The 15,514-nt window shown below is 35.6% G+C and overlaps 1 protein-coding gene across 1 annotated transcript in view; it reads left to right on the plus strand.

Moving 5' to 3' along the window:
- The window catches only part of LOC114364243 (uncharacterized), a 74,574-nt gene that overhangs the window by 39,825 nt on the left and 19,235 nt on the right, over window positions 1-15,514 (plus strand). Inside the window, exon 2 of the mRNA XM_028320329.1 lies at window positions 14,241-14,449. Within this exon, the coding sequence (XP_028176130.1) occupies window positions 14,241-14,449 (209 nt within the window). The remainder of the gene's footprint in view (window positions 1-14,240; window positions 14,450-15,514) is intronic.

Raw genomic sequence — 15,514 nt, forward strand, 5'->3', positions numbered from 1 at the left:
AGTATTATTGATTATATCATATAGGCTATAATTTGTGCGGGTGAAGCCGCGGGCAAAAGCTAGTACGGGCGACAACTCATTAAGCTAAACTGTAACGTATATTTTGCGGTTTTTGGTAAATGGCTGAATGTTTTTTTTTGCAATAAGACAGTTAAGTACCTACTTATTTACCTATAGTTTGATGACAAACTGTCGACTGTACATAATTATGTACCTATGCCTAAAATAGAACTAAAAAACTTGCATAGCACGCTATATCTTTAGTCTCGTAAAATAGTATTATAATGTTGTTTTCTTCAGTAGTTCCTCGAATCCTGACTGAGAATATAAGCGATGGCGTATAATTAAAGCGGTTCCCAGTACGTGTCATTTCCGCGTCTGAAGGAATTTAGCGTGGCTGAACACAGGAAAGCGCCAACCCCTACGCAAACCACATTTTTTAATCTCGCCGTTGTAAAATTTTAACACTCCATCCTAAAAACCAGCCACAAGAGAAATTCAATTGTTTTTAAACAACCAGGCTTCGTTCGTGGCTTTTTTAAAAAAGAAGATATCATGCAAATGTATGAATAAAATATTTATTGAAATTAAAATCAAATCAAACATAGTATGAAATGAATATGGAAACATCATTTTGCGGTGAATGTTATGATTTTATTTCTGTTGCTCCATTAAACATTTTTTATTTCACATTGTGAAACGCAATATTCAACATTTAACATTCATAAGATACTCGTACTTCAATAAAATTCATTTAAGAGTTGATTGAGTGTCTTCTCACCATTTCATGTATCAAATAGAGTCCAAAAATATTCTGGCGTAAAATAGTCCAGCATTGAATTGAAATAAGAAAATTATTCACAAATTAACCTGTTCCAAGCCATAGCATGGCAAAATTGAACCATCTACGTGTCGCCCAGCCTACGCCCCTTTAATAAGGCATTTATGACCTGCCTTATTAAAAATGTGTGGAACGGTTAAATTCACTTTTCACACGGAGTTTATGGCCCTATTATAACGAGCACGGAGATAGGACACATTATAAAGGGATTAAACGTTGGACCAAAATATTTTAAGGCGAGTGCTGTTATAAAATTCGTTTATAGGTACGGTCTTGTAACTTGAATAATAACAGTATATTGGATAATGGAAAACTTATATACATATGTCAAGGAGTGGGAGCAAATGAATCTAAAATACGATATAGGCTTGCTTAAAAAGCCATTTATGTGACTTAATACAAAAAGCATAATTAATAACAAACACAATAAAAAACTAGCCACAAAAATCTACATAATTAAGGTTTATTCACCCGAACTTATAAACACTAAGTACCTAGACTATTTCATTTGTCAGCTAGAATCAGAACAACATCTATTTTTCCCAACTATAATAATTATAAGCGGTAGGTAATTTAGATACACGCAATAGGTACCCATTCCACGTCATTAATCAAAGTCCTGTAGACTGCTTAATGAAAACAAGTTTTCCATGTCGGATTCTTGCACAAACAAGTCATAAATTTCTACACTTTTTTTCAGAGTACAGTCGTTTAGCTGGTAAATTAATTATGTCTGTCTTTTGACAACAATGGCAGAGATTTCTGCAAAAAATGGCTAAGGAAATATACCCTAACTAAGATCAGAATGTAATTATTATGGTAACAACTTGATGACTTGATGAGACACTGTCTCCCAGAAATCCATATTCATAGAACAGTCTATGTAATATGCTCAAGCCAGTCCCTAAATTAGGGCGGACCCGTACCTACATACGTACCCGACATTACCCGGAGTGAAATCCATCGAACATAAGAGAGGCGATTGATTCTGGAAACACGCAACTGAGACACCGAAGGAATGAGCCCAACCGTCGTAATAGCGGCCATTACTCTGCCCAAAACGAAAACTATCGGGCACACGCGAAAATAATTTAGAACTTAACTAACGGACAGAAACACGCTCCGCCATAAAATGTGTAACGAAAATCATTTCCAGGGAAAACTTACCTATCTCATAAATGAAAAAGTTAAAAGCGAAGTTTCGTCCAAGAAATAAACAAAAACGGCCAAGTATGAGCCGAACAAGGAGGATTCCGTACTCTCATACAGGATACACCAGCTGGTTTTTAACTCTTTATAATTTTTTGCCTATACTGTAAAAATAAAAAAAAATAAAGAGTTACCAAATCACTCTTAATTGGATATTTTTTTGAATTTTCTTTTTCATTATTTTTAGTTAAGTGTAGTAAGCAATACCTAATACTTTGTGAAAACATCGGTCTCCATAATACGATTTTTGAAATACAGCCCAATTACATACATTCAGAAAGACAGAGAGCTAATGTTATACCTATTGAAGATGAGAGATTACTTTCCTTTTTTGACGGAAAACATAAAAATTCTTAAAACTTTTCAAAGTGATTCACAAAGCTACGTTTTCCTATAATCATAAGGCAACACATCACTAGAGAAACTTTGTCAAACTTCAGGAGACACGACAATGTAGCGCAGATTATATTGATGTGGGTTTATATGCTACATGTGGATGGATCCAAAATTGTTTGAATTTGAAAGTCAAATACTTGGCTAATGGGAAAGAATATGCAGTTATGGTAATTGAAATGGAATTTGAGTTACATATTGTAATACTGTTTTATTATTCGGGAAATTTTATATTGTCTGCATGTAGTACTCGGAAAACAATTTCGTAGAATACGCACGCTTGTTTTACACAAAAAGAGAATTTCCCTTTAAGCCGTAATTTGTTCGCATATAAATATTCAAGTTGCCTTGAGATACCTACTGCTAGTTATTTCACATCTAAGTCCGTGACACTTATGGAAAGCAAAATAAGAGGAGTCGATATAAATATTCATATTCACTTAAATGGTTTACTATTTTTGGACATTGGCTTAGTCTATATTTACGCAATCAGCCTATATTAGTACGAATATATTGTCAAAAGCCAGGTTTAGGCGAGTTATTTTAACATGGCGTAACAATTTCCCATTTACATAAAGTTACGCGTTTCTACGAGCTCTGTGGTTATAGTAATGGCTCATAATTATAATGTTTAATACCTCCCCTTAAATTACACACAATAGGATTGAAGTAAATTATACACGCCGGGAAATGTGTTAATTTCATTAATAAAAATAATGCTCCAAAGATTTTAAGATAAAAACCTTCATCAAAAATTATTACACCTTAACTAGCAACTCTTCGCGCTAAAAGTTCAAGAACCTTTACGTTGTTCAGGGGCAAAACAAGAAATGTCACAAAAACAAAAAGTTACGTAATGAACATTTAAATTTAAAGTTTAAGATATTCTTATGTGTCACTTAAAATTATAAACTACTAATATGAATACATATGACTAACTACACTTGTTTTTACGCTTTTTGTATAATTTCAAATAAAAATACGCGGGAAATCGAAAATATTGCCATCAAAAATATACTTTTGGATTTTAGGGACATTCCTTGTTTTGCCCCTGTACCCTTCAAGTTAGAGAAAAAACAACGCTGAAAAAACCTGAAAGGGTTGGATCAATTGATAGATCCCTTAAAAACTTATTTTCCACAATACTGAAAAACTTACTAAAATGACTGATAGTTTTGTACCTCATCGCATTAGCTTTTTATTTATGATGTTGTTGTACTTTGTCACTATCAACTAAATTGAAATAATGGTCTGTTAAGCTAAATTTGTCAATTTATTGCAACATCCGCCTCATCCCTCGCTACACACGCTCATTATCAAGATTAATGCGAGGACACCACAACGAAAAACACGCAGATGAAATAGTCGCTATGAATTATGAAACGAACAAATATCGTTATACGTAGGTACCCACGAGCTTTCGTAAAAGTCCCGAACAAATGGAGAAAGATTGTCGCCGGCGAGTCACGATCCCCGACAATGAGCGACTGTAGCAAACGAGGAATATTTTAAAGAAATGCCAGAACGAAATTCAGCGAATATTCTTTGAAACGTTCATTTTTCATTAGGAATGCAGCATAATGGATGGTGACCTTCGCATACTAATTACTAGTAATTACGGCACTAAAATAACAAAAGGGGAAAATTCGTTACGAATATCGGAGGTAATTCAAATTATTATGCGAAGGCATTAACTTGTGGGTACACAATGTCCTGATACGCGAATGGTGGTGAGGCACGAACGAATGAGGCAGTCTCTCGTGAATGATATGGTTTGAATAGAAATCTATTTTTATGATCAAAGTTTATACACTTTGATCCTATAATATTTTAAGGGTTACCAAACATTATTACGCTTCAAACTAGCAATAATAATAACACATCTGCGTCGGCGAACTAAACAAGTAGAGATAAACAAGAAACGGAATTCCGGGGAAAGTTTTCCGAGTTACTGATTGGGTTGGGTACGATACAGGAATATCCTCGTAGCGACAAACAAACAGATTAGTTTTACTGTCCGCTCATTACTTTATGCTACTTATTTACGTTACGAGTCGGTACCTGCCACCTTATATTGGGGTAAGTACCTAATATTATTGTTTATGGTCTTATATGTGATAAGACTCTAATAAAAACTTTAATTACTTTTTCTTGATGTTAGTTTATTTGTATTTTATTTATTTCTACGTTCACTTTTCTAATGTACAAAAATATTAAATAACGATTCGAACATTTCGCGTGAGATCTAAAGCAGATGAAAACATATTCTCATTCTGTAAGACACTATGAAAAGAAAATCACCAACTTATTTCAAAGCAAAGGAAAGCTGTGCTTATGAATTCCAAATCCGAGTACTAAATTGTTAATACTTACGTAGAGTTAGATCAATTAAATGTCCTTTTAATAACCTAACTTTGAACAATCAGATAAGTTGAAAAATAAAATAGCTTCATAAAATTTGTGATCCGTAAATTACTATTACAATAAAAGTTACCGATAACATAATTTGGATCGACTCAGCCATTCAGGTTGATTGCGTGACGAAAGAATTTTAATGAACGAGCTTTCACGACGGATTTTTGACTTAGGTGACTTTTGCTAGGAGAAGAAAAATTTCGTTAATACAATAAAAACACTTTCGCTTTTTAAAGTGGAAATATTTAGTTGTGTTTCAGTTACATTACATAGGTACATTATTGTTAAAACGATGCTTTATTGATATTGTAATTAAAACAGAAAACAATAGTTCATTGCATTACCTGCATCGTTGTAATATAGGAGAATGAGATTTAAGTTTCAATGCCAATAGTAGGCGCACACCGTTGATTTTTAGTTGGCCGATAGTTGTTCCCGATTTTAAATTGTATGAAGAATCGGCGAAATCGAATCGGCGTAGTGTGCGCACTCCCATACATGCCCATACTGATCAACTACCCGACTAAACATCAACGGTGTGCACCTACTCTAAAAATTAAATAACATTCAAAATGACCACAACACAGACACTTGATCGAAAATAGTATTTTTTTAAATGCAGCTGTATTACGAGATAACTAAAAATATTCGAATTATTTGAAATGCAAGAGACACGTTGCAACACGGACTGGGCACAAATTCAGTTGACATTGTTAGTGGACAGTCTACGTGATCAGAAGATAATACAACGGAGACGTTTCAGAGGTACGGAGCTTTACCTACACCTCGATAGTCGATTGTACTGAAACTATAACACTTTATTGTTTTCATCCGCATTCTCATTTTAAAATAAGTTACTCTTTACACAGAATGATTTTGCGTTGTTAAAAATACGTTGGTTTAGCATCGAGAGTAAAATCAATTGCTCTACTTTTACTTCATTTTGCAAATTTTCTGATCTCTAATTATTTCTTTCCTTCGCATGTAAAGATCAAATGGAAATGTATCGAGACGCTTGCTGTAAAGAGGACTTGTGAACAATACATATTGATACGAGTATATCCGTTCTTAAGACGTTCCGGACAACACTCAACCGACCGAAGAAATGTGACCGCACTTAGCAGAAAAATAATGAGTGCTGAATTTTGGATGGCCCTTGGTTTATTAAGTGACCCTCCGCCGCATTTCCGCGATGCTCACAAACACAAAACGCAGTATGACGTTTCTTTTTACACAAAGGCAGCTCGGAATGGGAAAATGAAAAGACTTGAAAGTGTAAAAGACCTTTCAGAGTGTCAGTCTCAACTTATTCTGATCGTAAATCTTCATACTTTCATGATAATATCAATTCGCTCGTAGTAATGATTCAATGAATAATTTACTTAACGTCTCAATTCTTGATGTTTTCATTCATTTTTATCTTTGATCAAACAGTACCTAACCTACATAGATTTAATTGATCGCCCCTGTTAATTTTCTCTAACTATTATTGACATTGTTTTGATAGTTGTAACTTTACATTTACATAGGTGTCATGTATTTGTTGAAAGTGCATCAGAATACACAACTTATTGCAAAATGGCATCTATTACTACCATTGATGCCACAGTTTTAACTTTACTCAAAACTTTGAATACTTCCTAGATTATGTAAACAGATTCCGAAATAAGAACACATTGGAACCCAATTTCCTTATTCACGACTACCGCATTGTTAAAAACTACAGCACACAAGATATTTGCATGAAAAACAGATACAATCCGTGTAGGAAAGTCTCGGGATGTAGGTCAAGTGTGCCTCGCATGGCCACGTAGATGTAAAAACGCCACTGGATACGCAAGATGATCTAACACATAGGAGCCTATGTTTTGGACTCGATACACATGTCCACAAGATAAATGGTGTAGCAGATACGTGTACCTACATTGCTATCACACCTTTTTTGTAAAGATGAAAGATCCCTTATTTATTCGTTCGTTCGTTCGTTTCAGCCAAATGACGTCCACTGCTGGACAAAGGCCTCCCCCAAGGTTTTCCACAATGAACGGTCCTGCGCTGCCCGCATCCAGGCTCTTCCCTTATTTATTATTTTAATACAATCTTAAGAAAGTATAGCATATATCGCCTAACAATCACAGTGTTATCTTTATGAATTAATTATCTACCTACTCGTAGTTACATATTATTCAACATTAAAGTTTCAACATTAAGTACCTAAAATATTTTTTTAGGCTGGCGATTGTGTACGGTCTTTCCACATACATAAGTTTGTAAAACCTAGTATTAATTTTTATGAGATAAATTCAATAACAAAATCATAAAATGAATTAAAAAGTCCAAATCCAGACTAAAAACCAATTCATAAGGAGTATCCACATCAACACACAAAATATAGGTATTCAAAAGAAAGTCGTGTTAGTTACTCCACTTATAACTCAAGAACGGCTGAACCGATTTAGCTGAAAATTGTCAGGGAGGTAGTTTAGAGCCAGGAGAAGGACATAGGATACTATTTATCCCGTTCGAAATTAAAAAAAAAGTCTGCCTATTTATTGCCATTAAGGCGGAACAAAGTTCGCCGGGTCAGCTAGTTAATACTAAATAGTAGTTCTGCTTCTATAAACAATTCAGGTACAGAATTTGCGGGATTTGATCTGGCAAAAAAGGTCTCCCTTATACGAACATGCCGTTTACTGCCCGCCCGGGCATCGTGAGGATGTGTAACCACCTGTTTTTTTTTACTTCACATCTTTTTTTATTGTCATTGCTTTGGAGGGATATGGGAAAGGCTAGTTTTATCAATGGGTAGTTTGCATTCGCGTTTGATACCGTCCGCTCTTCTATACTTTTTGAGTAACTTCTTGGTATTGGCATTTGTTTTTATAAAGCACCAGCATTTGTTTTTTTTTTCGACACTTTCATGGTCAGCATTTTTTTCTTTTTTCAGTTCAGATTGGTTTTTGTTTCATACGTAATGTAGCGAGAAACTATGTTTTTAATGTAAACTAACTCTTTTTGGTATCTAGCAATTTTTGTTTCGTCGGGTGTGCAATGGGATATCTACCAAATGTTGTCAATATCGAGATAAAAATGTAGAGATAGAAAAAAGTCTTCTCCTTCTATTATATTGAGTAAACAAACATATATCGAGTTACTTAATTTACCTAACGAACATCAACTAGGGTCACACGGTCTCTGCTTGGTTATTCTAAACATTGATACATTTGTAGCTACCGCTCTCACAGACTTAATTCAGTGTACGGTCACCGTTTGCGGCAAAACGGCAAGACTAACAGACTAAGTTGCACTTCCCAGCTGTCTCCGAGTTTGTAATTAGTGTACCTAAATTAATAATTGTTGTAACTAGTTCTATTGCTCAGAGTTGGACCCGAAGGGCCTAGGTGCGAATACCATGTTAGCCAACTAAGTTGCGAAAGGCCACTTTGATGTAGCGCCTTGATAGTAATAGGTATGAGTAAACACTGAAACATCTTATAAAGTAATGAGTACCTACTTTTTCTAACGATAACAATCAAGAACGTCATTCACTTACTTGTACTAAAATATCATGTTTACGAGCTCTATAAGACTGACATAATATCGTATGATGATGATTGTCTTCACAATATTACTGTTTTGAAATTGAGTATTATAGAAAGGGTATATTCCTTAGGAGAAAAGGGAATACTCCTTTTGTTCTCACATTGAATCACTACCTACCGGGTTATTCATACCTAATTTCAATTCGTCGGCGGGACTAGTGCGCTTATGCAAATAGCAATAGTCGAGGTTGTAATTCATCGCTGGGTGAAACAATAAACCCATAGAGGTCCAATCTAAGGGCATGATTCCACCAAAGATGAGCGATGCTGCTATGGCTTGAGCAAGGAGAGAATCTATGGTTATTGCCATCAAAGATAAGTGGCACTCAGTAAAGCGGAGAAAGCGTTCGATTAAAGATGAGAGATGCAGCGATGTTAAAGTGTTCTTAACTCACATCCTCATCTCATTAGGATGAGATTGAAAATAACTCTACGTAGGTTACATCCACTTCTCCGAGTATGTGAAAAAACATCTTTATTAACCCCTTATTCTGCAGACTTAAACTTAGAAAGGCTAAAATTAAACTATCCTGCGTCCTATAGTAATGGAACAGCAGCCGATAGCACCATGGCCTGCACCTCGAGCGGAAGAGACATTGGTCAGTAAATTATAAATGAATCTCGCGAAATGGGTCGAATCGAACGAACACAGCTATAAGTAATATACTTCTATCTGCCCCGATATGGATGCAGGCCGTTGGGGAATCCAGCATGTAAGATAAACTCTATTTTGTATGCATACTAAATGAAATAAGAATCTTCTTGCTCTACGGCTGTAATTAATTCCATGCAACTTTATTTCCTGATTATCTATTCATACTAAATACAATAGCATTGTAGTTAAATACGTCTCATTAAGAACATTTTTGGACCTTCAGATAAAATTTAAGTACCTAACTTAATTCTACCTGGGTAGATATGATCACTTAGATTCCTAGGAACCAAAAATGTTTATATTTTCTGTGTAAAATGCTTTGGTGGTGTTATGAATTTTACAAACATTTTCTATTAGGTTTTATAATTCACGTTCGAAGGACCAGAAAATAATACTCTTTTCCAGCGCATTTCAGTTCTTACCAATTAAGATTACGTCGGGCTAATTTTATGACCACCAGAGTTCGTGTGTTTATTTTATGTTTTAATGTTTTACCACTAAGAATGTTCTTGGTGAATAACTAAAGGGAGCCGAAATAACCTGCTCCTGTCCGACACTTACGCTACAGCTAAGAGAATTTGTAACTAATAATTAATTATTCTTTTAATGAATCCAAAAAGATAAGCCGGGTCAACTTTCTGTGATAAAATATTAAGCTTGCCTGTGGAGCTGTGGCGCCTCAATAATTCAGAGCCGTAAAAACCTGAGACACGACCTATGCTATTTTGTCTCGCTTCTGAAAATGTAATACATATTTCCAAAGGCAATAAAAGAATCTGTTTGATCTAATTTTGGCACCCAAACCAGCCATGTTTATGAGAGCAGTTATTTGAGAAACTTTTCAGAGATATATTTACATGAGTGAGCGCAAATTTCTTGTTCAATCTCAATAAAGCTCGATGGGAATGGCAGTATTTCATCTCTGAAAACACATTTGAATTTGATGAGGGCAGTAAACTTCATCCGATGTCAAGCATTCATCAAATGTATGGCATGCTTATGTAAATGTTAGCGATAAGAAACTCATTTGTCTGGCTCGCGTCTAGACATTCAAAGTTATTGCCTGTCGTGCCCATGTTTAATACTAATAATACTCCGCTTAACATAACCGCTCTCTGGTATACGAGCCGCGCTCATGCATCTTAATCTTTCCAAGTTATTCCAACTTTATGAAATCACGTAATCTAGGAGTTTATCTAAACATTTAACTGAAATTACTGCTGATAGAAAGATATGCATATTTTAAATTTAATGTGAAGAAACCTTTCTCGAGCTAAACTACCAATTGACAATAATTCACTAAAGTGAACACTTTGAAATAAAAATGCTGTTCCTTCAACGTCTTCTTCAAAGCACAAAGAAAACTTATTACTAGGTACTAAGTTGGTTAGGTTTATGAAATTTAGGCCTTATTTATCACACTAATATTATTCTAGGTCTGCCAGTTCAGTTAATTAAGTGTTAGATCATTATCTAAATGAGTTGGTCGTAGGTTCTCTGGCAATCTTCCGCTACAAAACTTTGTTAGTATGAAACACCGAAAATAAAAGGTACCTATTAATTTGATATGCACCAATGTCATAAAATAAGGAAATTAAGGTTAAGTTAACTTCTACGATAGGTATAATAAAATAAGTCGTGGCCAATAATAATCGTCTGCATTAAACAATAACAACTTTCGTAATGTAGACTTGTAGTTTCGTAATATTAAATTAATATTACCGCAAGGAATTAGTCCATAACATAAAACACGTAAATTTCTAATTTTCTAATGTCAAAGTACCTATATTCGTACGTAGCAACAGTACGATCCTGCGTGTAACATTACCCATTGTTCTCTGGCCATGAACAACATCGGACCTTTTGCCTGCACATTAGAAGGACATTATTATATTGGACACATACGACTTTTTGTCCGCTCTATTGCCTCACATTTCGGTAATGAAAATCGGGCTCTCTTTCACAGTTACGCTGTCATGGGGCAGACATTTATTATAACTTATTATAATTACCCTCGCGAACGTAGACAAAAATAAACGCAAAGTTAGCTCTATCTAAAGTCATAGAACTAGACGACTGAATAAAGCACTTCCATTATGTATTTCGCGGCAAAAGCATAAATAAAATAAATGCTTCTTGGCAGCACACTCCGCGTTTGATCATAATTTTTCTAGACAAAAGCTTGCTTGGCTACGAATAAAATATTTAACCTAGTAAATTCTTGAATGAATTATAAATTCAAAAAAGTTCAGAGTATTGTCTTAATTAGACAATGCTATAAATGTTTCTTCTTAAAGAGTTAAGACGTATTAAAAGTTGCTCCAGGATTTCCAGGAAAAATATTTAACAATTTAAAAAGTTAAGCAAATAAAGTTCAAATACCCAAGTTGTCAGACCAATTTTCTCATTCATTGAGTAGTGTAAAGGCAGGTAATAAGTAAAAAATCTTGCAATATTGAATGTTTATGCCCCTGGTATACCAACTGGAATGTTGCATTGTAGCGGTGAAAGTCATAAAACGTGCAAACGATAAAACTGCTGGAATGGTTTATGGCACGCAAGAAGGATGCGAGCTTTTTCACGAACGCGCCGCCATTTCACTGGATTGCACATTATATTTCATCGTCTTCAGTCTTCCCCTGTTTGTATTAAGAAAGTTTATTAATATACAAAACGTGTCTGAAATATGTCACGTTTTCAGTAACCTTCATTATCCGACTAAACATTTTCTGCGCACCTATTTTCTTAGGTTTTATTCGTTATGCCTTGCTAGAATACTTGGATCGCTAAATTGAAAATAGGAGCCAAAATCTTCGTATAGAAACGTTATAACACTAAGGCATAAATGGTGTAGCCGTTTGGTTTCTCACAGAGTTATTGCACAGTCTTTTAGTCATTTATCTCCCACAGTCAATTTGTTGGTACACAACAATTGAAAATGAAAAACGTGTCATAGAACTCGAGTATACAAAAGCGCACCGGAGAACTTTGCCTACTCCGCGCGGCGACACATGGCCTGCACTCCAGACCCATATAAAAAGAGTTGAATTTCAAATGTACTGTCACTTTTTGCATGGCAAAACAGCGAGGGTTTCCTTTGATCGCGAAAACAGAAGCGAGCTGAGGCAATTTCTGAAAAACGTGACAAAGGTCATAAAAAAGGACAGAACGCGTCCTGCGACGAGCCGCGTCGCGTGAAATGTGCGCGGCAGGTTGTAATGGAACTTACCTAGATGACATAGATCGGGTGATGTTCCTCTTACAATTTATATTTTTACCTACAAACACCGTTGTATAATTTTCCAGTGAGCTCAATGGGAAAAGTGTCTGTTACGAAAATTTGCAAAAAATATCAACTTAAGTTTCCTGAAAAAGTGCTATCCACTTTTCAGCTTTTGATGCTTAGGATGCCAGTAATTATTATAGGTTAGTAGGTATGTCGTTTACGTATGGCGTAGGTCGCCTTATTTATCTTTATTAATTAAAATTCTTCTCTTTCGAAGTCATATCACTAAATGCTTTTGTAGAAATAAGTGCGTCTGCTCTTCTTAGACTTTTACTCTACTTTAACCTTGTTCTGGTTGTATGTAACATCATATTTATATTAAACGGAAGGAAAACTTGCATTTCTTTTCAAATATGCATTCAAAACGAGTAGTATGAAGCAGAAGTCGGCGATAAAGGAAATGTGAGTAGTATCGGATACTTGCGATATTGTTATTGAATTTACTGTTTCGAATTTCAAAGCAGGTATAAAAATAAAAACTTATATCAGTAAAAAGGGAATCGATTGAATAAACATCGGAGGATAAATTATTTTTATCAGCACAATTAGTATTAGCAAGAAAAGCTTCTATTCTGGGAACAAAATAAAAGTCAGGCCACAAAGAGTCACAAAATTAGCTTCTCGCAAAATGGAAAGGTAAAGCATTTTTCCACGAGTCTGTGTAAATAAAGTTAAGGACAGTTAAAACTCCGGATTACATTTACGTTTCCGGGAAATTGCGCCAGATTTTACAATATATGTCAGCAAACTGCACGAAAAATTCGCGACAAATTGTATACTACAAGTCTAGGACGTGGCAACCTTGCAAAATGCAGAGAGAATCTTACACACGGTGCTGCATGTAATTTGAAGTTATTCACTGAAGTACCTTATCAGATGGAGACCATTTACAGTGGTTGAGTTGGTAGTTTTTACTTCTCTAATACTAACATTACGAAACAATAGGAAAATATGTCCACAAGTCTTCATTACTTATTATTTTGGTAATTTTTACTTCAATGCGTTAACATAGGACTCATTTATAGCCTGCAAACGAAATCTACTGAAATTCACTGCTACACGTTTCAGTGGGTACTAACAGAGTTTACCAGTTATTGAAATAGGTTCCAGCACACACATATATGCAAAATTAACTGTTTTAGTGAATCTGGTAAGCTCCCAGTTCGCGTATGAGTTGGTTCGCTTAGAGGCACTTACTAACTCCTATGTAACTTTTGACTAGGTTCGTAGGTACAGTTTGTTGTAAACTCTCTAGTAGCATTTAGTGCTTATAATAATGTCGTGATTCATGACTTTGCCCGCAAAACCTACTTGTTTGACTAACGGTGGCTATAATTCAATTGGACGCACTTTATTGCCAGCAACAATATGGTGACTTTAAATCCACGAAGCACGACACGTAGATAGGCCTATTTAGTGAGGATTTTTTTTCATCTTTTATTTAACTCATCGTTAAATACATTTTCTAGAAGAAACTAAAAAATAAACTTCCAAACTTTGATGCCAGTCACAAATTTTCCAAGTTGAAGAAACTCATTTTCTACCAAACCAACCTTTGTCTTTCACATTTGAACGGATAAAATATCGGCGCAATTAAGAGAAAAAGAAAGCTCATCAGTTTCCATTACCTACCAAATGTTCCCAAGTATACCAGACTTTCTCTTCTTATCTAAATCTAATATGTGATACCTTTGTAGTGCAAGCAAGGCTCAACTATTAATATTGAATGTTCCCAAGAACGACCAAGTCCAAATCATTTTCTCTCTTCTACTATAAACGTAACATGTGCGTGAACCCAGTCTTCTTTATAACTCCAACATGTGCTTCCTTTGTCCCCAGTAAAGGGCCACACAGAAGTCCGCGTGGAGCTGCAGATGGAGCGGTGGGCGGCGCGAGGGGGGGCGGTGCGCCTGCGCTGCCTGCACGACGTGCCGCACCACCTGCTCGACAAGGTCGTCTTCCTGCGCCACGGCACCAAGATCTTCCAGTACATTCGAGATAGGAAACCGCCTTATAGAAACTTTACCACGCCCGGAGCTGTGCTCAATGTAAGTACTACTATCATTCTCTAGAACAGTGTTTTTCAACCTGTGGGTCGCGAAGCCTCTTTAGGGGAGTCGCGAGAGGTCGTAAAAACTACCTCAGTAAAAAAACAGTAAAGGTTTAAAGCTAGATCTATCCGAAATCTAATTATGCAAATGCATAAATGTTGTATATATTGAAGAATTTGGTGCCTAACAACATCTTTGTAAAAGGCATGAAAAATAGCAATCGGTCGGGGGGTCGCAAAAAATTTTTTCATGCTAGGGGGGTCGCGTCATGAAAAAGGTTGAAAAACACTGCTCTAGAATAACGTGGTTAAGTAGTATTAAGATTGAACCTTTAAAAGACTAAATAATTCTAAAATAATGCAATTGAGGACTTGTTCAATGAGGTCATCTTACAAACCCACGACACCAAGAACTTCCTTTAAGAAATTTCACCACATCTGGGGCTGTACTCAGAATAAGCATTGTTTTATACTCATACTAACGGGATTTACTTTTGGTTTATACTATCCCACCTGCGCTGCGACACAAAGCTATCCAGCTAAATAACCTACTGCACCAGTTTTTACGAGCAATGAAATAAAACGGTAATCGTGTTAAAATAATTGTTGAACATGCAGGTCACTTGCAAAATTCAGAAGTTGAAATTTTAATTAAACGGACATTTTAATGCAATTTTAATGGGAAAATTATAAAAAGTGATTTATTTGCCAGTAATAAACCGAAAGCACCTTCATAAAAGTGCCTGATAAATTACAATCAAAAGCGTCCCAATTAATTTTAGTAAGCCAGATGCTAATTTGCGTGCTCAAATAACTAATCTGAATAAATTATGTTGAAAGCCCCTCTTTAACATCTAAAAGGCCTGCATCGTGAGCTTTACCGCTTTTCGTTTCGCTATTTGCATTAATAGAGCTATCTATTCGTCTTACAAATGTGTTTGAATGTATGAACACACCTTAAAAGTTCCCAACTTGGGTGCTGGCCGGGTAATGGGCCGGGTGGAGTTAATTTTCCGGGTCACCGTTACGTTCAGGGTTCCCACACGTTTCGAGTCGGGCTCTG

Source organism: Ostrinia furnacalis, unplaced genomic scaffold (genome assembly GCF_004193835.3).
Source record: "Ostrinia furnacalis isolate ACB-3 unplaced genomic scaffold, ASM419383v2 OfSCF7367, whole genome shotgun sequence".
Taxonomy (NCBI): Eukaryota; Metazoa; Arthropoda; class Insecta; order Lepidoptera; family Crambidae; genus Ostrinia; species Ostrinia furnacalis.